The sequence below is a fragment of the Cryptomeria japonica genome, chromosome 10 (genome assembly GCF_030272615.1).
Source record: "Cryptomeria japonica chromosome 10, Sugi_1.0, whole genome shotgun sequence".
NCBI lineage: Eukaryota > Viridiplantae > Streptophyta > Pinopsida > Cupressales > Cupressaceae > Cryptomeria > Cryptomeria japonica.
The window spans coordinates 231,775,487-231,800,183 of record NC_081414.1 but is presented as its reverse complement, the minus strand read 5'-3'; the positions used below and the strand labels follow the sequence as shown (position 1 = coordinate 231,800,183).

General features: G+C 36.2%; 1 protein-coding gene across 1 annotated transcript in view; it reads left to right on the top strand.

Moving 5' to 3' along the window:
• LOC131077794 (uncharacterized) overlaps nt 1–24,697 on the top strand; it is a 124,193-nt gene that overhangs the window by 76,277 nt on the left and 23,219 nt on the right. Inside the window, exon 10 of the mRNA XM_058015346.2 lies at nt 8,813–8,880. Coding sequence (XP_057871329.1) covers nt 8,813–8,880 — 68 coding nt within the window. The remainder of the gene's footprint in view (nt 1–8,812; nt 8,881–24,697) is intronic.

The following is a 24,697-nucleotide window of genomic DNA, read 5'->3' as shown; positions in this document are numbered from 1 at the left end:
TAATAATGATGGTTTCTAACATCTGTTTACCTAGTTGTAATCTAATCCAATGCTTCACCATGATGGTCTTAATTGACTTGGTGTGTTTCATGTCAGTGACCACCAGTAGGAGTCTTTTGTGCACTTGACAGAATACATACACAATACTATCAGTATGGAGGTTAAATACTAAAGGACTTGGACCCCACTTTTTGTGTGTATCTCCTGCACAGAAAATGTATTGGATGAACCTACTTCTTGTTCTGACTTATACCAGAGGTAAAGGTTATATATGGTCCATGACACTGCTTCCATGCAAAATGTACTGATCCAAAATAGTTGATAAAACCGATTTTGTACAATGTCCCTAATGTTGCATTCAATTAATAGTTAGTTGCTTCATGGTCACTTTTTTTCTGGCTTGATGCCGTTTCATAGCTAAATCAGATTGCTTAAAATTCTAAATGGGCTGACAGGCCAGGGTGGATATCTTTCTTGAAATGCAGAGAAAATTATCATAATTGCTATCATTTGGATAATGGCAGTCCATTCTGTTATCCAAAAAAGCTGGTGCTTTTAAAGTTTCTTTTCTTTTCAAAGAATCAATGAAGTCTAGGCTACTATTAATGAAGGGGTAAGGAATGACATTTTCTTCACAATCCTCCTCAACCCAATAGGATGAGGAATGATAGAACCAGGGAGAATGATGAATCGAGAAGTACTTTAGAAAATGCACTCCCTTATATCCATGGCTTGCTTATCAACATTTGGAGCAGACAATCATTTTCAGGTCCTCCACTTCAAGAAAAAATGCCCCTTACATACACGCAAGGAAGACAATCTATTTGTTGGATCACATGAATAGAAGCATCTAAGAATTAGTAAGCTACATGAATATCACCATTTCTATAGCTTTGATTTGATTAATAGTGTTTTCAATGATGAAGTCAGGATCAATTTAGTAGTGGCAATAACCATAATTGCTGCAAGGAGAATGTCATTAATGCAGATGGAGCCAATGCCAGTGGAGCTGTTAAAAGTCTAATTTGAGATAGGGAACTTAAATGAAGCAAATGAGATAGTAGTCTGTAATGTCCCCTACTCAGAGGCTGCCAGTTTACCAATAATTACATACATCATTTACAATCATTGTCTTAAATTAGGTTATTGAGATTAGAAGTATATATAATGCAATAAATAGCTATTTAAATTTAGGGTATGCCCTCACTTCTAGGGCGCTTGGAAACAATCTAGGAGTGGGCTCCCTCAAGGTTTCTTAGGAACATATGTATATGCTGATCTTGGAACTCTCCCTTGAGGCTTCAGAAATATGTGCTTACCTATCTTGGGATTTACCCATCTAATGACCGAATTACTCCGCTTTTCCCTACACAAACCAACCTATCCTCTCATAGGCACTAGCAGATGAACTAACACTAGGCCATTGATACAGTAATCTTTCATGAATTATGAATGTATATATGTTTTCAAGAAATTAGGTATAGTTGTCACATAAATCTGTATTTCTTATTATTAAAGTCTTATTGATATTATCTCAGTCTATATATATAGATATAGATCTGTAGGAATTATTGGAATAGCTTATTAGTACATGTCATGTATTGCCCTATTATTCCTAACAGTATTCCATTGTGCATTATCATAAATAAACAGTCATCCATGGGTAGGATACAGCATATGAATCTGCTGCTACCAATAATGTTGATATAAACTAATGACTGCCGATAAATCAGTCTACTGTAATAGCTGTTCTTATTATGATCGATCTATACTGCAGTTGATATCATTATCAAACTGCTGTCTTCTCCTTGATCAATACCTTTACTTTTCCCATCCTAATATATTTTATAGTCTTCACATTGATAGAAAAGTTGTGTCTCTTCTACCCACACAACCCCCTAGAAGGTGACGTCCCTTGATAAATACAATTTTTATTTGTGAATCGCTGCGATAGGTTTCCTGATTGCCCCTTCATGCAATTGTCTTTGTTAAATATACCCATCATAGCAATTGGTCTTCCATCATAATCGCTGTTCATAAAAACTTCATTATTAATACTATCTTAATTGTTGCCTGTGGTAATAAGATCGCTGCTCTCTTTTAATGCATGTATCAGTAATTAATTGTTGCAAAGGCAGACAGATCTGACATGTACAATTGTTAATCTGATTATTGGGTTGAGGATGGGGACGACATAGTCAAAAATGCAAAAAGAACTTTGAGGTGTTACAAAAATGAAGGACGAGTATGACAAATCAGAGAATTTTCTATTACAATCTCTAGTGTATGTTACAAAAGAGCTGATTATCATTGAACATTAGCTTGATTGACTTGCTTGTTTGTCAGCTATTCCCACCCCCTTGCCTGGATCCACTTGGGTCTTAGTTTACTATTGTAATGAAGGGACTGTTTCATATATAAGATCTGCTTCCATTCACATACTGCCATCTTTTTCTGTTGAACTGGTAGTTTGCTTGATAAATGATCAATTGAGCTTCTGCTGTTTTTGTACTTTCTTCTCTATCTACTGGTTTCCTTTGGTGTGCTGTTTATATTTTACATTTTATTCTGAATGCTGTTGCAATCTCATTATGTTAATGAGTTTTTACCATAAACTTTGCAACCATATAGCTTCTTCATTTTTGTTATTTCTCTTTCTAATAATTTAATTTCTAGACCGTCTTTGTGAAATTTCCTCAGATTCTCTCATGTTATTCAAATTGACATAATAGATCAAATGCTTTTATTCCTTTAACTTCTCTTTTAGTATCAAGTCGGTATTTTTTCATTGCTGACAAAAAGCAATTTTCTTTTCTTCAACTCATGTTATTTTACATGAAGATTTGACATTCCATTTCCCTGTTGATTCAAAGTTCTAGTGTGGATTTTCCTTGCAAAAATGAAAATACTCAAGTCCCAAAATGTCATTACACAATGGAAATTCAAAATTACAATCAATATTTAATAGTCTTTATATTCTTCTTCATCAAAAGCATCAAGGTCAACATTTTGTTCAATTTCATTTGAACCACAATCAACTGGAGAATGAAAAGGTCCCTAAGGTTCTTACACCTTAATAGGCACCTCCTCTAGAACTCTTGGCAGAAAGATGATTGCCTCACACTGCTTCTGCTAGTAGTCAAGAGTTGAAGTCTGGTTGATGGGAAACCTCCACACCTTCAACGATGGTAACCCAACCAACCAAGCTAGCCCTTGTGGGCAATTTAATGATAATAGTAGGTATTTAAAGATGTTTTATGCTTTTACATGCATTGAATTCAATTTCTATAATTTTTATTGCTGATTTATACTAGTTTTTAATAATTTATGAAAGAAATTGCTGGTTTTTTTCTTCTATACATAGGGTGCATGGTTTAGCGAAAAAATTGTTGCTTTTTCTAAATTATTTAATGATATTGCTATTCAATTACATTTACAATGCAAGTTCTCTAAATTTTACTTATTTTTCGTCTTCAAATTGTTTTTTTTTTTGTATTTAAATGCACTGCAGGTTTACCTTATAATGGCATACAGCTCCGCATTAGGTTCAATAGTTAGAAAGTGCAACTCATCTCGTTGGAAGCTATGACGTCACTTGGAAGTATGACATAGATAGACCTTCCCATGAGAGTGTGATTTGCACGTTCTACTCAAAGAAGCTTTTTTGAGGCATCAATTGTTATAAGTACTGTATCCCATGCATTCTTTGGTGTGACATCAAGCCATTTGAGAAAACGACAAAAGAGCCAAAAAGAGATATGCAAATAGCACTTGCATTGTTGGATGAGAAGAAACTAGAGAGATTGATGGCACATGCAGCCATAGAAACAACATTGATCCTGAGGTGGCAACAAAAATGGAGGTAGATATGGTTGAGATTGTGGGCTCTAGTAGTGGTCCATGCACATGACATACATCTACTAAATCTAATTTAAGCAAAGTCCAATCATTGAGACTTTGTCCCTAGAAACGTAGTTAGAGTACAACCTTCTTTGTGCAAATTTCCAGTACTATATCCTTCCTTTCAATGTGGCTTATAGCATGTACTAAGTTTTTGGTGATGACATTGATAGTTATGGGGAAAGGGTACAAGTTACTTTGACCAAAAAACTTGAGTGGAAGGTTGCATTAGGATGATGTTATAGATGCAAAGTCAATTTTGGAAAAACAAAATAAGCAGTTGTTAAAGTTCAGATGGACCATTCTTTCAGATGGGTGGACAGATGGAAGGAACCATAACTGCATCAGTTTTTTTCAGCTTCAAATGGTGATATGATTTTCTTGAAGTCAATTAATGCTTCAAGTTCTAACAAAGTAAAAAATGTAGAAAATATGACCTTCATATTGAAGGAGGTTTTCTTAGAGGTGGCCTTGAGAATGTGGTGCAAGTTGTCATTGAAAATGCAACGATATACATGGTGGTTTGAGGATTACTTAAAGAGAGGTAGCCATCACTGTTTTGGATTCCTTATGTGGTCCATTGCCTTGACCTTTTGGAGGACATAGGAAAAATTGATTGGGGAAGATTGGTTGTAGAAAATGCTTGGATATCACAAAATAAATTTATAATCAGTGTTGGGTTCTCAACTTTATAATCACTGTTTTGGATTCCTTATGTGGCCCATTGCCTTGACCTTTTGGAGGACATAGGAAAAATTGATTGGGGAAGATTGGTTGTAGAAAATGCTAGGATATCAAAAAATAAATTTATAATCACTGTTGGGTTCTCAACTTGACGAAAGATCAAACCAAGGGAAAGAGCTTGTGTGATTAGATGTCACATTCTTGAAGATCAATTTTTGGAGTCTCCTCATAAACTAGTGAAGATAAGGTATATCTATTGAAACTGGAGCAAGTATGAGAAGGTACTTGATCACTGGCTAAATGAATCTCATTTGACACCTGCAAGAACAAGCTCTTGACTTTGGATGGAGATAGAGGAGTAAGTTGCTTCAATGAGACTACTATTCCATAGCCTTTTAGCCATTTAACTCCCATTTTTAATCTTTTCTTCCAAATACAATTCTTGCACATTGACATGCTATAGAACAGTTTATTTGATTTTAGGATATTTGGTCACCAAAAGTGATGGATATCCATGGTTTGAAAATGAAACTACATGTCCGAAACTCTAGGATTGATGGACTGTTATTTTGTTTATAAAATGATCAAATTGTTTGAGCAAAATTTAAAACTCTTCTTTGGCTATTGCAAAGCTACCATGAAGAATGCAGTTGTTAAATAATTGAAAAATCAATCATAGAGATAGAAAAATACCTTTTTAAATCAGCCAACTTGACTGCTGTTATGTACTAAAGATATATTGCCTTTGGACAACTGAGAACCTGCTGAAACAGTGATGAAAAACTCTAACAACAGTTTGAAAACAGTCACAGAAATAATGGATATGATGCAACCGAACTGTAGACATCCTTGTCGAATATGAACAACTGTTTAATAAATGATGATGATGACTGGCAATTGACTCACAACCCTAGGCGCCTAGCAAAATGTCTGAAAATTGGATTCTGTCAACTGAAAACCCTCACCCAGCATTTAGAAACCTAGGTGCCTTTGCTGGAAATCAGTGCAAATCTGTCACTGGAATCATCAAACCCCCTTGAAAACCATGGAATGATGAATAGTTGGAAACAATATTATGTTTATGGACAAATCATTCGTTTGTTTCTGCTTCAATTGTGCCTATGAATAGCACTGCAACGTTGCTTTTTATGTTTTTTGTTTGTTTATCCTTTCTATGGCACGCTCCTAAGAATAGAAATGCATTGTTTTTGTGTTATGAAATCTATTCTCCCTCTATAGAACACATGCTCATGCATAGCAATGCAATTTGTTGAAAATCTGTTTTCATTAAGGGTGCACTTTTGAGTTTGATGAAATTTGGTCAGCCTTCCATGAGGAGCTTGCCTGATATGGAATTGCATTTTTTGAAATGAATTTTCTTGAAGCTTTGATGTCCTGATAATTGGAGAAGCTTTTATTTTGACAAAATCTTGCATTCCTTGAGAGAGGCTCAAGCTCTATGTTAGGTAACATTTTTGTTTTGTGAAATTATGTTTGTCTTTGCAAGGGCACATGCTCACACACCAAGCAACTTTTCTACTTTTTGACATTTATGCACCTCTCCACATAGGCACAGGCATCATTTTTTCATGCCTTAGTGAAGTTTTGGTCTTTTCTCCATCATATGACATTGCAAATATATTGTCCAGACACGACAAAAACAACTTCGATGAGTATGACTCATAAACAAGAAATGACAAGGTTTTGGTTTAAAATGTTGTGACACAATATGAAATTTTTATATGGGTATAACAATTCTGAATCTTTTTTTATGTACACGTATCCTTTTTGGCTCATTTTTACACTTAAAGAGGTAGAAAAACATAAAGCAGAGGAAGGCTAAAGGTTTTATTTGCCTGTTGATGCGATATTGTACTTTTTTCATTTTAATAGAAAATGCTTCCTCAGTTTTATGCAATTTCATTTATTACAAATGAAATTTTTTTTTTTTTGAAGGAATCTAGTATTTTTTTAACCGAGTCCATGTCGAAAATGGGTTTACCAAGTATTGGTGAGTTGCAAGTTTTTGAACAATGAGATCAACAATCAACATTGAAGGAACTAGAGAATGTCATCCAAAGGAAGCAATTGCATCAATTGGTTGCATATAGGAAAGATTCTCAGCAATGGATCCATCAGGTTTAGACCAAGGTATGCAAACCATTGATGAGTCATAAACATGTTGGTAATAATCAGAAAAGGGAAGATATCTTAGAGATACAGAACGCTTGATGATATATCTTTCTATGAGGGCTTTTTAGAGCACCTCAACATGATGGCTTCATTGGATGCAAAAGTATAGGTGATAGAATTGTATAACTTCATGATTGAGCTTTTTGAATCAGCAGTTAAGGCATTCAGAGAGCAGAAAAGCATGTTGTTCGATGCTGAGCAAGATATCTAATCTTTTATATCTTTTATACCCCGCTCATTTGATGGTGATAATATGAAAGAAACTGATGTGGCAGAGGTCAGGACTGAATGTCACAATTAGTAAACGAAAATCTTGGAGGTAAGCAAGAACTCAACAAATAGAACAAGGATAAGCTTGTCAGCATTTCCATACATGTCAATATGGTTGAGAAAGAACAATTTCCTATTGGAAAGTTGGTTGTTGAAAGCAAGGATGTGTTGGCAATCTGGGTTTTTTGAATAAGCTTTATTGTTCTACCAAAAGGTTAAGAGGTTAAACATGTCATTTCAAGGTTTCAGAAAATTCAAAAGCAAAATTTGCCTATTACAAAATCAATAATGCCAAAGAATTAAGAAACCAATTGATGTGTCAGAGTAGCTTGTCGAGATTTCCATGCATGTCAACATGGGTGAGAAAGAATAATTTCCTACTGGAAAGTTGATTGTTGAAGGCAAGGATGTGTTGGCAATCTGGGTTATTTGAATAAGCTTGATTGTGCTGCCAAAAGGTTAAGAGGTGAAACATGTCATTTCATGGTTTCAGAAAGTTCAAAAGCAAAAGGATCCTATCACAAAATCAACAATGCCAAAGAAACCAAATGTTGTGTCAGAGTTTTAGGGGCTGACAGTTTAATAGGTATATTTCAGAACTAAATTTTAAATATTAATGAGGGGTTTTCTTTTCATTTATAAACTAAGGTGTGTTTAGGTAAGAAAAACTAGGCTGCCCCTAAAACAGTCTGCCATGCTCGATGATGGCAAGGTTTACTATTTTAGAACTAGCCCTTTGTTTTCTTACATTAACTCACTTGGGTAACAAAGTACACTGTTTATTCCCTAAAACCTTACTTCCTTATTATGATTGGCATTTTTTTATGTTCCATAATTTTTTTATCAGTAATTGACAATGAGAGTTGAAATGGGGGTTCCTTCACCTCACAACCATGCGGGGAACTGCTCTATCTATGCTTCAATGTTGTAGCTCCTAACCACCATCTATGCTCACTTCACCAACACCCCTTAGGCATGAACACCGCATGTCCTCTCCTCCTTATTGCTCCATCATCTGTTTCTTCAGCATCAGATGCTCCACCATCTCTTCCTTCAGCATCAGCTGTAGGCCTATGGTGCATTCTGTCAACTGAAGTGGAACTAGTGCTTCAGCACACTATTCCAGTACTAAGATATCAACTTAATGTTGTTCTCCTACATGAGAACCAAGTGGCCTTACCTCTTGACCACCACCCCATTGACACAATACTTTTTATTCTTATGCACTATATTTCAGTTTTTACTCTACTTTTACAAATGTCATATTGTTTTCACTTTCCCAAGACTTTACACCATTTTTCTTGTTTTAAACTTGGGTAAATTGAGTTCATTAACACTCTTGTCAATTCTGTGTAAATGGATTCCACCGTGGTTGAAGCAATAGGCTGAAGGAACTTATTCAACTGTTCAATAACAATTTGAACTATGTTATACTCTTGCCAAAGAGGAATTATGTTCCTTTTCTCTTAAATGATCAAGATTTAAATTGATAGGTGGAAGGCATTTAAAAGCTCTGATATAACAATTTACTATTTAGTGCTTGACTGCTTGCAAACATAGGAAAAAAATTGTTTTTAACTTTTTGCTGCTGTGGATTTTTTTTGATATCTTTGAGAAGCAAAACTGAAGCTTGTGTGTTTGTACCTATTTATTCAACTCAAAGAGTTCTTAGGTTTTTGTTTGTAAATTGTGGGTTAGCAGTTCTGTGATTGGCTCTCTTGCACTGAACCTGAATACTTAATGCATCTGCTTTTTTGCTGTGTAGGAATTTGAACCTCTAATACAGAAACCTTATACAATTGTATATTTTCACTCAGCGGCAGCTTTGCAATTGTGAGTTTTTCCTTTTCATATCTACACAAATCATGCTTGCAGGCGTTCCTGTTCAAAAGTTATGGCACATTATTTAATTGTTCATCCAGATATATATGCATGTGCATTATTGTTTTTCTGTGATGTGATATTATGACAGAAGTATATCAGTACTGGGAGTTTGGGTTTGATGTCGAATGCAACATGACAGTGCATTGAATTCTTGTGTAATAGATTGTTATGGTGTTATGTATGAAGGGGATAACATTATTTTTTACCAAATATCTATTTCCTATCCTTAACTGAATCAGTTTCATCACACTCATCCATGATGCATTTTTAATTTCATTGATCTGATGAAACAGTTTAACAATAAGCACTTATTTTCTTGAATATCAAAGGGGAAATGTGATTTCGATTCATAGGAGGACCCTTAGTTGCTCTTGTTACAAGTGCAGTTGCCATTGCACCAAAAGATCGACTTGTTAATGCCCGATACAACCACTAGACTTATAGAATCCACAGGAGGCGGTTAAGCCATGTCACAAACCTGAGCGCTGTGCTGCACAACACAAGAAGACCAAGGGCGCACAACTTGCAACAATTCCCCCCCAATGCAAGCGAGGGGTTTGAACCTGTGACTTAGCTCTGATACCACTTGTTACAAATGTGGTTGCCGTTGCACCAAAAAATCGACCTGTGAATGCCTGATACAACCACTAAACTTATAGAATTCACAGAAGGTGGTTAAGCCATGTCACAAGCCCAAGTGCTGCACTGCACAACACAACACAAGGAGACCAAGGGCGCACACCTTGCAACAAGTTTAAAAAATATGTAATTTCAACAATTTTGTTATATTGTTTCCAATTTACATTAGAACTTAATCCTCACAGCTGCTTCCAATATGGAGCTTTGGACTAGGATAGAAGTTTTCCATTGCAGCTGATCAACTTTAGTGCTAGAGATATAGCCTGAACAAGCAATTTTAAGTAGGAAGAAATTTTGCAATCTCAACAGGTCAAAATCGATGCTAATTACAATGCAATTCAGTTTTTAATCCTTGGTATGCCCAAGAGTTTCATGGAGGACAATTTACAGGTTTACTAATAATGGGTCTAGCTAGCCAGCTTATGAGTTATACCGAACATTCAATGGAAATGGGAACACCAAATGCATTGTACTTAATTGTAAAAGTTTTAGGCAAATGCTGTTTAAGAATTCTTTTCCTTTTTTTTTCCTTTTTTTTTCCTTTTTTCTTTTTTTCATTAGTTCATATTGACTTTGGGAGTTTTATCTTTAGGACCTTTAAATAGTTGCATCATTAATGCTCTAGGAATTTGAGTTTTTGTGTCATTGTTAAATAGTAAATACAGAATAGATCTCTACAGTGGACTAATTGACAATTATAAATTTATTCCGTAAAATTTGATCAGTATGTTTGGTGCTTGTTTCTTTAGGCAAATGCTGTTTAAGAATTCTTTTCCTTTTTTTTTTCTTTTTTCTTTTTTTCATTATTTCATATTGACTTTGGGAGTTTTATCTTTAGGACCTTTAAATAGTTGCATCATTAATGCTCTAGGAATTTGAGTTTTTGTGTCATTGTTAAATAGTAAATACAGAATAGATCTCTACAGTGGACTAATTGACAATTATAAATTTATTCCGTAAAATTTGATCAGTATGTTTGGTGCTTGTTTCAAACTTTGCATAACAGAGGACGTCTTCTTGCATTTGGATGAAAGCAATATTATCCTGATCAATTTTCGTCTTTTCCTTCTAGCTTTTCCGGTTCATTCTATATGCTAAATCGATTGTTCATAGGAGAAGTGTGCTGCGAGGAGGTAACTGTCTCCTCCAGCCAATACACCTGTGCGTTTTAGCGAAACCATTTCTCTAGAGGCCCTGCAACCTTCAGATGATCTGTTCAAATACCTTCTTCAGAACTTGCATAGATTATGGTAAAACCTTCAGTCTCTATAAATAGAAAAACGAGTGCTATCTAAAGATGGCCTCTCTCAGTTTCTGTATGAAAGGGTAGGGCAATACCTATGGTTTTCAGAGAAAGGGCAGGTTTATGGGTGCTTATTAGAGCTCTGGGTTTATGGGAACTGGAAGCCTTTTGGCTCCATTGCCTTTTTTATGATGTCAAAGGGATGCGTCATGGCCACGTTATTGTCAATGTTGGAGAAAGATACCATCTTTTGCAGTGGGCCATGATTCCTCAACAAGCTAACTTGTTCATGAAGCCACAGTGCCTGATGTTCAAACCTACAGGTGACTAGTCTGGTAGTCCCTATAATTGGGAAACCCCAACTGTGATGTATAGGGAACACGAAATGTGAATTTACTGCTGTTCCAGAACCCTCTCTAGGTCCTGGTGTCCTCAACAATGCATGCATGTGCATTGACTTAAATCTTGAGAAGTCTCTTGCAGAAACTGATTTTTGAACTGAGAAGCATGTGATGCAATCAATGAAGAATCTACAAGTTCATCCCATTTTGTTAGTAGTTTTACAACTTACATGGGCGATTTACAGGGCCTTTTCACTTCAGTCATAATGAGGAGTCAGCCTAAAAAAAGCTATTGTTTCCAAATCAAAGTCTTGTCCAACTTTACATACTCCATAGCAGCACACTCACTTCAGGCTGAGGGGAAGCTGTAGTGCAGTCAATAGCACTGTATTTATTGTTAGTCCAGGTGCTGCTTATACAAGTACAGATGCAGAATGGAACCTTAAGAAAACAGCAAATACCACACAAGTCTTGCTTATGTGAACTGCTTTCAAGTTATCTAAACTGAACTTCTGAAGTTTTTTTTGAATTAATCATATATTATTAAAAAGGAAGAGCAGGCTACAAATAGATATCTATGACCTAGCTGGGCAGCGAGAGTTATGGACAAGCCTGTCCAAACAGCAAGATATCTATATGTGATTATCAGCGTAAAACAAAATATCAGAACATTATCCAGGTTTACATTTTCCAGCTTTCACTATATCTGTCCATGTCATATATTTTGATTGGAGAGGTGATCTTAGAAATGTTGTATTGGATCTCACCACCTCTAGACCACCATTTGAAATGATAATTCGATGTTGTTATTAATTAAGGAGAGGAATACTCTTTATATAAAAATTTACAAAGGAATCTTTCCATAATAGAAATGATCGAGAAGAGAAACACGAAAGTGAACATACTAAAAAGAAACTAACTACGAAAGGGAAAGATCCTAACTAGATAACCATTATAGAAACACTACAAAATTACTTTAATACCCTCCCTTAATTGTCACTCCACTAACTACCCTACGGAAGATGTGACATATTCTGTAGGTCATTTGGCCATGAATACATAGAAGCTAAGTCACTAGGTTTGAATTTGAGTTTGAGTTAAACAACTATGAAATTTGGATAAAATTCGACATTAAATTTGCCTTATATAAATTGATTTTTTAAAATATAAATAATATTTTCAATAAATTATCAAAGTAGTTTAACATTACAACATAGATTTGAAATTATTATAAAAATATGTCACACTTATTAAATATTAAGAAGAATAGTATAAATAGAAATTATAAATTAATAATAAATTTAAATGTTACATATTAACATTTTAGTTAAAATTTAATATAAATAAAATTATAAAATAATAATAAACTTAAATACATTTAATATTAACAAGAACATTATAATAAAATAAATTTAATATGAAAAAATAAACTTTAAAAAACCAATGGCAAAACATAAAACCTAAAAACTAAAGTCATTTTTGAAAACTAAAAATCATTTGAGCAAAATAAGAATTGTCAAAACTTAAACTAGCGGACTACTTCAATAGCGGCTCCCACTCCTGTCAGAAATTTTGCCTTTGTTCCTGTTGATGTTGGGTCTTTGGGCTGCTAGGTCTCAATCTGGGAATGAAGAAAGGGCTGGGTCTCGATCTCGATATGGAACGAATGCTCGTTCTGGAATAGGCTTTTCTCCTTCCTTTGCTACAAGAACTGCTGCTGCTGGTATTATACTCCAGTGCTGCGCTCCAGTCACTCCACGACAACACTTGAGTCTTCAACAAAGAACTACACTGGCACTGCAGTCTTCAGCAGAGCGAGCAATGAGTAGAGTTGCCATGAAACGACGAGTAGAAATTTTTCGGGTGTGAATTTCGTTTTCTTATGAATATTTTAAAATTTTCCCTTTGTTGCCGTATGAATTTAGGGTGAATTTTATCGATTTTTTTTTTATTTTTAAAAGTTCACCGAATTCCGAATCTGAAGCCGGAAATTCGGTGAATGCGGTGACTTAGCATAGAAGGCTGCCCCCTTCTCAGAACTCTTTGTGACAGAGCCTGCTGTTGAGATCCTCCCTGGTTCTGCAGAACTTCTGGATATAACTAAGTTTACAATAATCTTTCTACCACAATCCTTCGAACGTGATGTTGGGTAACAAAGCCATCCCTCCCTTTATCCAGAGACATCGGTATCTGCTTTGAAAAAAACTTTGATTTTTGTTGAAAAAATCATGCAAAAATCCCATCGTGATTTAATTTTGGAAAAAAATCAGAAAACCCAGAAAACAACAACCCAGAAAACAACAACACCCTTGAAATCAGAAAACCCAAAAAACAACACCCTTTGAATATTTTTGGAAAGAATCAGAAAACGCTCCAGCAGAGAAAGAACTTACGATTTTTGTGTGAAAAAATAATGCAAAAATCGAACAGAGAAATCACAATTTTTGAAGAGAAAATCTTGACAAAACCCTCCACGATTTTTTGTGGGAAAAAATCAAAAAACCTATCCACGATTTCTGAGGAGAAAATCGTACAAAACACCCTAGTTTGTTCAAAAACTTTAGTCGTGGCCATCATGAGTAGTAAAAAGAAATAAAAAATCCTTGAATTTTGTGGAAAAAATAAAGCAAAACCCTTCCATGATATTTTGTGGAAACAAATCAGAAAACCCAGGAATTTTTTATTAAAATTTTTTGCCAAAAAAGAACCTAAGCTTGGATACCATGAAATGATAATTTGATGTTGTAATTAATTAAGGAGAGGAATATTCTTTATATAGAAAATTACAAAGCAATTTTACCATAACGGAAATGATCGAGAATAGAAACACTAAAGGAAACATACTAAAAAGAAACATACTACAAAAGGGAAAGATCCTAACTAAATGACCATTATAGAAACGCTACAAAATTACTTTAATATCATCTTCATCAGGTTCAGGCCTCCTTCCTTTTAAATCTATATCCTCGAGAAGCTTGTCGTAAGTGAAGTTCTTGTTCCACCTCTTTTGAAACTCCATTTAGGCTTTTGACCTAGACTAGCTAGATACACCCACACTTCTCCCTAGGCACATGTATTGCCGTATTTGATACAGATATGGGTATTATATACCTCAGATATGCATTAGATACCATACCCATACATGCCCTAAAATCACTATTTTTTCAGCCATGTCAGATAACGTGTGATTTGATTTTAAAAAACTTCATTCAGCCAATTTTTTTCTATTTCAGCAACCCATTTTCCTAGGTTTCTTCCTACACAACTGTACTGTTTTTTTGGCATTTTAATTTTTACAGATTTAAATAATATAGTTGTTTATAATTAACATATTTATATTATGTTGTTTAAACATTAGAGATTTACAAAAGAAATAAGATTTATTCCTTAAATATAAATAAAATTTATTAATATATATTAATTGTTTATTCTTTACTGAACTATTAATAATTAAATTTTAATATCATTAATTTATATTTACTTATTTTATTATGGTTATTAATTTTAATTTAAGATTTATTAATTAAATGTAAAAGTAATTTTTTGTTTTTTAAGTTTAGATTATTATTGGTTATTATAAATTTAAATTATAAATTATAAATTGTTCCTATATATATTTAAATTATTAAATTTTTAATATATTTAGATATATTTCCTTTTTAATTTATGTTTAAATTTTACTCTATCTTTATAATTAATTTTTTTTTTTTGATAGGTAAGTGTTGCCATGTGTACAACTCCTTTTATATTGATTCGAAAGAATTTTTTTTATAAAAGCTCAGTCTGAGCACAAGATTGTTCATGAGGTCCTCAGAATCATTAAGAAATAGAGGCCTTTCGTCACTCCTGAGATACACCCAATTTCGGAGGGAGAAAATAAATTCCCGTGGTTGCTGATGTGTTAATCGGGAAGATCATATCTATCATGTGTCTAGTAAGTTATCTAATACAGTCCACGAGGACGTGCAACAATCTATTATTAATGTATTCGAATCTCTGTCTCACACTCACATTGGCTAAAAGGTCAGACACTTGCTTCCCTGTACATGTGCTTTATCAAGAATTCTCAAGTCCATCCAGCTCTGTCCAAATTGACTATCCATGGTTGAAGACTTGAGATTTATTTTTCAGTTACTGCAATGTATAACTGAGAATTCCCCTCTATCTCTATATTATGAATTCCTTTCTTTCTGCACAATTATAAGCCACACACCAATCCTTCCAAGTCAGCCTCATTGTTGGTTGCTTCCCCAATATTTCTGGATAGTGCTCAAACCAATTGACCAGATTCGTCTCTGATGATGCACCCCACACTTGCAACACCGAGATCGCTTTCTAAGGCTCTGTTGAAATTGCACCCCACACTTGTAACACCGAGATTGCCTTTCGAGGCTCTGTTGAAATTTAATTTTAATCTTCCATTGGGCGGGGAAGTCTGTTTGGCTAATTTTCTTTTAGAAGCGTTTATGGTCCCATGACTCAGTTTTGGTGGAAGTTTGAGACCATTCCATGTTTTCATCGCTGAATTATCCTCGTTGGTGAATTTAGCCTTTCTTAACTCCATGACTGGTGTTCAGTACTCCCGTGATTCCTTTTTCTATTCTCTGCATGACTTGTTCTACCGAACTTTCGGTCTTATTGAAGATTCACTTGTTGCATTCTTTCCGTAGGTGCCATAAAACCATTGAAGGTGTTGTAACCCAAATTACACCTCAGAAAGAATGTTGATATAGGTGTATTTAGTTTAGATATAAATGACACTATTGTTAATTTTATTTTAGGTCCTGATTTGTATATTGTAAATTGTTAATATCAACTAATAATTATCTATGTACCAATTATGTGTGTATATTGCTTTCAAAGTAATGAAAATCTCCTCAAATAACTTAGAAAAATGTGTTAAATATGTGTGTTTTTTATGTATGTCGTATTTAGCCATATCCATATTAGGGGTCTTCCAATATTGCTGTATGTATATCTGATATTGTATCTGTATCCATGCAACTTTGGCTTTGACAAATTTATCATCATTCTCTTTTGCATATGGCTAGAATTTGTTGTTTTAATTTCAGCTTTCAAAACCTTAGTAGATCCATTATCCATGAACTCTCGAAATTTGTGATTGGAGATCTCTAGTGTTAAGGTACTTTGCATGGCAACAATATGAAGGGCGAGTCTTTTAAAGGACTTCATTTTCTCTTCCTCCCTCGGAAACAGTCCTCATTTGTAGTTTTCCATAAAAACCATAGGATCTCAGTAGTTAAAACAAGCGCCAAAACAAATTATAAATTCTACAAAGATCTTTCACATAGCCAAAAATTATCTCATGCCAAGAAAAATGATCTCTATTATCGCACCCATTAAGGTTAGCCAAATCTCCTTAGCAAAGAAACATTCAAAGAAAATATGATCAATAGTTTCAGCCCCTCTACAAATAGAACAAATATTAGAAATAATATCTGACTTAAAAGAATTTAAACTAACAGACAATCTCTTTAAGAGAAGCAACCATTTAAAACATGCTTTTTTTGGCTCAATGATGTTGGACCAACAAAACTCAAAAACTTTGGACCACTGCTCTTGGTTATAGTTCAGAAGCCAACACTCATTCAGATGCCTGGTGACCTCATGGGAGTCAGATAGGGAGCTATAAATTTCTTGGGGCTAATCTTACAGAAAGCAGAATCATCATTCCAAATCAAGTTATCATAGATTTCAATGTTGAAACTGAGCTGAACTAGAAACTACAGATTGTAACTTGCTTTCCTCAGCAAGGAGTATGTTCTTCTTTCGCTATTGGGTTGACCATACTCATCACTGAGAACAAGCCTCTATTTAAGAAAACTATTATCCAAAACACTTTTAAAATCTTTAATCACTTTGCTGCCCCAGCCTTTGGCAAAACAACCTTGGAGAAGAGCCAAAGATATGTTTTTCCATTGTAAGTTTTACCAGATTGATCTGAAAATACAGTGTTTATTATTCTCCGTATCATACATACAACTGCCTTTGATGAAATATTTGGCAACCTCCCGAACTTTCCAAATGCTTTTGAAGACTTTAGAGCCAAAAGGGGAGATGGGGAATCTACCAAAGTAGATATCATGAGGGTTTAAATTTTTCCATTGCTTGTTTAGGAACAGCTAACTGAATATTTTTTCTTACTAGAATTTTCCATAGTTCCATGCCGCTGAAGGATTTAATGAGCCACTTTGCAACAAGAGAAATTCCTTGCAGTTTTAGGTCTTTTAAATAAAAACCTCCTTTAGATTTATCTAAAAAACACCAATTCCAGTCAACGACCACTTTTTTATGCCCACTTTTCCCATTAGACCATAAAATTTTCTAATACATATATGAATTTCATCTATTTGGTAGCTGCTGAGAACCCAAACAGATGCAAAGTGGATACTGTAGGGAGACAATATTTTTAGACTGTTTTGGAGTCTTCCAGCCATAGAAATATGTTACTTATTCCATTTGAGCTTTTTTTTTTCAATTTTGTTCGTAATCCAGTACTAATTTTCCTTAATAAGGCAGGTGCCAAGGGAAACCCTACCTTATAGACCTCTAAAGTTAAAAAGGTTTTCAGAGAGTCGTTGATGTCAATTTGGCAAACATCACTAAAGAACACTTTAACCATATGACAAAATTTCTTAGGAAATCCAACAGCTTGAATGGTCATATTAAGAATATTAGAATAATATCTTTCATTTATTATTAATGGTCAATAATGTAACATAGTGTACATATTAGTTAGTTTCTATTTTTCTTCTATTTACGATTGTTTCTTAATAGAAACATCATCTTTATGAATGCTATATGTACACTTTCATTCTTTTAATAAAATAATCGCATTCCATGAACATGGTATTCAGAGTGGGAACACAAATTCATCAGAAAAATTTCAAAAATTTTGAAATAAATTTTTATAAATTTTTTTCATTAAAATTTCAAATTTCTGTTTTTTTTAGGGTCATGTCTTTTTGGTGTGATCTGACTGTGTTTTCTGCCTGTGTCTCTAAGATTTTTGTGATATTTTTCGACATCACGATTTGTTTTTCAGTGGCCTTGTTTCTGATCGCGGTTCCCGTGCAATCTTTACAGCTTACTGTGTTGCGCATTCCTGGGCATCCAAATTTCTTTTTGCCGTGACGCTATTTTTTGCATCTCTGTTCGATGGATTTCACAATTTAGTGGTTCGGCTTGTTTTGCCTGCTTCATGGGTGACATTTTCCAGAAATCACAAATTTCTTTTGTGGTTTTTTACCTTGTCTTTTTCAGATCACGTCGACAGTTTGGTTATTTTCGCAACCTCCTTCACAATCTTTTGCTGGACACGATCCATGCGACGAGTCTTTCTTCTGCGTCGGCCTTTTTCTCTGCTTTCTTTTGCACAAAGGGTGTTTTAAATCCATGACGAGTCTTTGATTTTTCGTGACCTATTTTCTGACGGCTAGGGTTTTTTCTTTAACCCTCTGTGTTCTTTGCCTCCTAGGGTTTCTACTTGACCCTCTGATTTTTCTACAGCCAAGGCAGCTTTTTTTCAAGCCAAACATTATCTGCTTTCTATCGGCTAGGGTTTTGCAGAAAATCCTCTTATTTTTTTGTTGGAATTAATTTTCAATTGCAGATTCCTTGTAGGTTTTTCTCAATATTTTTCTAGGTCTTTGTTGGAATTTTTTGGGTCTATCAAAATCCATACCTTGGGATTTGTGCCAGCCATACTTCTTTTAGACTCGAAGTCTGTACCTGAATCTGCTTAAATTTTTGCATTGGGATTCGCACCTCAAGTTATGTGCTCTTCAAAAATCAGTTTTTTTGCCTCTTCATTGAATCTAGTTTTTTTTGCCTCGAAAAGTGTGGAAGATGGTATATCCTTTCAACATAATGTTGGAAGGCAGTCAGTGATTTAATGACAAAAATTACAACGCATGGATCTAGTGGATGATGACGATCTTTGAATATCGTCGCCTCGATGATCTTGTTCTGGGAAAAGAGACTCGTCCTACCACAACTAGACTGGATCAAGATAAGTTTGATGAGTGCAATTGGGAAGGGATCATGCTTATCAAACTTTAAGTTACTGATGATCAGCTGCCTCAAGCGCCATTTGGCAAGACAGCTGCAGAGATTTGGTCCCATCTGAAGGATCTCCATGAGACATCAGACGAGAGTCGTGTCTTCTTTTTGAAGAACCAACTATTTTCTATCATGATGGATGAGCGTATGTCCTTACAGAAGCATCTGATGAAGATTAAGGACATTTGAGATCAGCTGGAATCAATTGGTTGGAAAACGGAGGAAGAGGATATGCTAGTCATCACCCTCAAGAGTCTACCTAAATCCTATGAGAACTTCATAGAATTGCTCAACATTACTTCAACGAATGTTGTCTTGAAATTTCTAGAATTGTGCACCAAACTTCTGTTGCAATATTGTTGGAAACAACAGTTTGGTAGTAGTGCCACTTTGTCCGCCACAAAACAAAGCCTTTGTAGCCAAATCCTTTCACAAGGATAAAGGCGAATCTCCGCCCTGTTAGCAAAAAGGCCCTAGTCAATCTCAGGATAGCTCGAAGAAGAAGAAAGTCCAATGTAACTATTGCCACAAGAATGGTCACTAGATAAAGGATTGTTGGAATTATTTGGGTTTTGAACAGTGGAAGCAAGGAGGGTCTCAACCTAAGGCCAATGTCACAAAGCACTCGGAGCAGAAAGAATCTTCATTTTATGCTTTCATGGCAAAAAGACCTGCAAATGATGTGAAGTCTTTTGCTTGGTACATAGACTCCGGTACATTTCAACACATCACTCTTTGGCGTGATTGATTCACAGATTTCTCACCTTTCACTGATTAAGTCATTTTTGGAGTAGGTGAAGAGTATACTGTTGTCGGGAAGGGCAACGTTTAGATTCAGTCTGGTGGGAGGAATCTCATTTTCCTCAATGTATACTATGTTCCCAACATGGAACTAAATCTTCTCTCCGTGAGCCAGATTATGCGCCACTCTCCTCAACTTGATGTGGTATTCAGTTCACACAAGTGTTCGATTGTTGATCGTCCGACTCGCACTACTGTGGCTATTGGCATTGAGGATTGTGGTCTATACAGACTTGTGGATATGGGTGATTCTCTGGAGCATGCCTTTGCAGCTAAATCATCTTCTATTAGCGGTACAACCACTTGAACATTCATTATCTTGCTCAGCTTGTTCGAGAAAATTTAGTTCATGACTTACTTGAGATTCAAACTCAAAATCAGTGAGTTTGTGGAGCTTGTCAGGCTGGGAAGCAACACAGGGTACCATTCAAGGATGGTGACTCATGGAGAGCCTCCAAGGTACTACAGTTGGTTCACACTGATGTATGTAGACCAACGAACACACCTTTTGTTACTGGTTCCAAGTATTTCTTGCTTTGTGTAGGTGATTTCAGTCCTAAAATGTGGGTGTACTTTCTTAGACAGATTTCAGATGTGTTTACTATATTTTAGAAGTTTAAGGCCTTAGTAGAGAGAGTTTGGCTGTCCCATAGTCACTCTTAGGTCCCACAATGGGGGGGAGTTTTATTCTACCACTTTCTCCAACTTTTGTGATACTCATGGCATCAAATGCCAGTTAACCACACCTTACACTCAACACAATGGCGTTGTAGAGTGTCACAACCACACTATAATTGAGATGGCTAGGTCAATGTTGGAACAGAAGAGTGTTCCCAAGAAATGTTGGGCAGAAGCAATATACACCACAGTCTATCTCCTTAATCGGTCTCCCACAAAGGCTATTAAGGGGAAGACTACTGAGGTAGCCTAGATTGGTCGCAAACCTAGGATCAGTCATTTGAAAATCTTTGGCTCTTTAGCATATGTTTGGATTCCAAATGCCAAGTGCTCCAAGTTGGATTCCAAGAGTCAAAAACTTATGTTTACAAGGTACGGTGACAACCACAAGGCTTACCAACTGATTGATGTAGAAACTGATCGTCTCATCTTTATTTGCGATGTTGTCTTTGATGAAGAATGAGGAACTTTTCAGTTATCCTTGTCTGTGTAGAATTTTGAGGATCAGCCTTTGAAGGCTATTGATCTGGTGTCCATCTTCCATTAGGTTCACCTAATGAGAGGGATGATGCAAAATCTAAATTTGATGATGCTCAACGTGAATTTACTTCGAATAATGTTGATCTTCCACCTGTTGAACCTGTTCCAGATCCAGTTATAGTTATTCTTCTTGTATCTAATGTTGGTCCTACTACTCTCCTGCCTAAATGGTGGGCTAAGACCTTAAGTGATCTTCATCTTGATGAGCTCATCGAGGGTAGGTCTTCCAGAAACAAGAGCAAGTAGCAAACTATGGTGAGATTTGCTCTCATGGCCAATATTCACAATGTTTTTGAGCCTCAAACATATTCTAAGACTAAAGGAATTCTTGAGTGGGAAAAGGCTAAGGAAACTGAAAACTAGAGTCTTTTGAAGAATAACACTTGGGTCTTTGATCTTCCTCCAAGGAAGAAACCCATTGGCTGCAAATGGGTGTTTAAAGTTAAGTACAAAGCTGACGAAACCCTTGACAAGCACAAATTTGGTCTCGTTACTGGGGGGTTCTCACAGAAGTAAGTCATTGATGGGGCTCGATTTGGTTGGAAAGTCCATTACATGGATGTTAAGAGTGCATTCCTAAACGGTGAGTGCAGGAAGAGGTCTACATGACGTAGCCTCTAGGGTTCAAGATTGTTGGAAAAGAACACCAGGTGTGCAGACTAGTGAAAGCACTCTATGGCTTGAAACAGGGTCCTCGAGCTTGGTACATCAAAATTGACAAGTACCTCACAAATCATAGCTTTCAAAGGAGTCTATTTGATTCTAATATGTATGTCAAAAACATTAGTGGTCATATTCTTATTCTTGTTGTCTATGTTGATGACCTCATTATCATCGGTAGTTCGACAATTTTGATTGATCAGATCAAACAAAGTTTGTGTCAATCCTTTGAAATGACAGACTTTGGACTTTTGCACTATTGCTTGGGTGTTGAAGTTTGGCTAACTGAAGGTAGTATCTGTAAAACGGAAAAAATCGCGATCGAACCCTAAGTGTTCCCCCCCACCACTCCAAGGAGAGAGAAAGGAGGTCACTAGGATTGACGGTTTTCACTTAGGGGAGGCTTTACATTCAAAAGAGGGGTTGAAACCCACAAGATCCAATCCCACACAATGCAAGATTGGATTCTAAATGAGTTTCAAGGGTTAAGACAACAAGGCTACCCTCTTTTGTAAAGAATGTAGATAGAAGGATTGAGCTAAGAATGCATGTAAAGTGAGAAAGATTCGCTTATAAAGAGAGATAGGAATATAGGATGAAGCTGTGGACCTGGAATTAGCAGTAAAATGCTGAGACGACGCTGTCCTGCAAATTTGAGCGAAAGTTGACGGATCGATGGTGCCCGGCGTGCACACGGTTCTCCGAAAAATCCGCGAAACGAAGGGGGATCTGTTCGTCTCTGCACAAGGATTCCAGATCTTCAATTACAGCCGCATACCTGCAACCTACACACAGAAAAGAGAGGACGATTGGGGGGTTAGGGATTAGGGGTTTGCCTTTAGGTCAAACCCCGGTTTTGGAATTAACCAAGAAATGAGAATGCTGTAAATGTAAATGTTTGTAATGTAATAAAGTATTGATACCTTGTTGTAAGAATGTTTGTATTCTTACATGCGAAGGTGTAAATGTAGTTGTATGTTGTATGTTGTATGTTGTATGTTGTAAGTGATCTCCTCTTCAATGGTTGAATCCTTGTCTTGAATGCAACACTTAGCCTTGAATGGAGACTTAGAATGCTCAATTGTTTGAAGGAATGCTTGAATGCTTGAATGCTTGAATGTTTGAGTGTTTTAATATCGCTTCTGCGTCTTGCCCACATATGTCCTTCCTCCTCAAAATGGGAGAGGAAATGTAGTTTATATACTTGCCAATTAGGGTTGAAAGACTGATTTTTCCGACCTTGGGCCGACATAGCAACCTTATTTTCCAATTTGCAAACTTAAAGACCCGAAGCCCCATAAGAGACCGGGCCCAAAATAGGGCCAGGGACCAGGGCGCTGGGCGCCATGGTCCCACCTCTAGGGACAGCAGGGTGCAAGGAGGATCAGGCTAGGGTGCAGAAAAGATGCAGTTTTTGATGTCGCAAACAGGTTTCGGGGTCTCCATTCAGGTTCAACGTTGCGCCGCCATCGTGAAGACCCAAATGCAGTCGAAATTGCAAGTGTCGCAATTTTACGACGCTACATTTAGGCCCCACTTTAGCGGGAGTATAAGCGTACGCCCATACTTCCGGTAAAGTACAAGGAAACAACATTGAAAGACTTTCACCACGTCAAGGAGGCAAGACACACCAAGCCCTCAGTGGACTAAGGATCTTACGACTTCGATTGACAAAGTAAAAGGGAAGATCACGAGGGAGAACCATGACTGTCAGTAGTAAGGTTCCCTCACTATGAGTCATGCAAGAGAAATACCAAAAATTTTCAAGGCAAAGCTAAGTTCGCTAAGAAATTTTCAAGTATCCTGAAGGGATAGACGGGGTGTATGCCCCCCTACGTTAAAGCGATCGCACACGCCTCAACGGGGGTGATTGCTTTAAGGTAGTGATACACATAAGAAATGAGAAGGGAAAGGAGCACGTTATCACAAAGATTTAGCCCCCAAGTGTGAGATAAACCCAAGGATAATAGACACAAAACACAAAGCACGGGGTGACTTTGCTTTCCTCGGGGTCAGTATGCTGTATGATAATTCATGTATATCATATGTATGTATGCATAATTGTTCTTCATTCCCCAATCAAGGAAGGCCACCTAGAAGAAGGGAACACGTGTCTTTTGAGTCAACATGAGAGAGACCAAAAGAGATCTCAATGCTTTGCATCATCCTCAAGTAGACAACACTAAGGACAACAAATAGAAGAATGAGAATAACACATAGAAGAAGTAACAAAAGAGAGGAGGAGAGAGTCTGCTATGCTAATGAAACTAGTCTAGCACGTCATCCACCCCCCGATCTTGTTGATCAATATTTCGGGAAGGCAGGAAACACGCTAGAGGAGGAACATCTAACACAACAGATGGAGCTACCACAAGATCCAAACAAGGGCTATGTTCATGTTCCAAGCCACGTTGTTCTTGTCTAGGAGCTAGGATAAGTGCTTTAGAAAATTCGTTAGATAAATGGTTATCAACATCAACATATTCATATTCACTATCAACATGAAGAGGAGTAACATTTTCATCATGAATAACATTTTCATCTATATCATCATCAAGATTTATAAAAATAGGATCTTTAACTCGCACAGGATCAAAACCATCATGCATCTTATGTTTAGGAGATTTTGGCTCAATTTTCGGCTGAGGAGAAAATGGAAGAATACTAGCTGAAGGTGTCTTTGGAGATTGCAAAGTTTGAGAAGCAGTTGCCTGAGCTCTAAGACGACGCTTTCGTCGGCGTTCACGCGCAGAACGATTTCGTCTAGTCTTAGTAGGAAGTG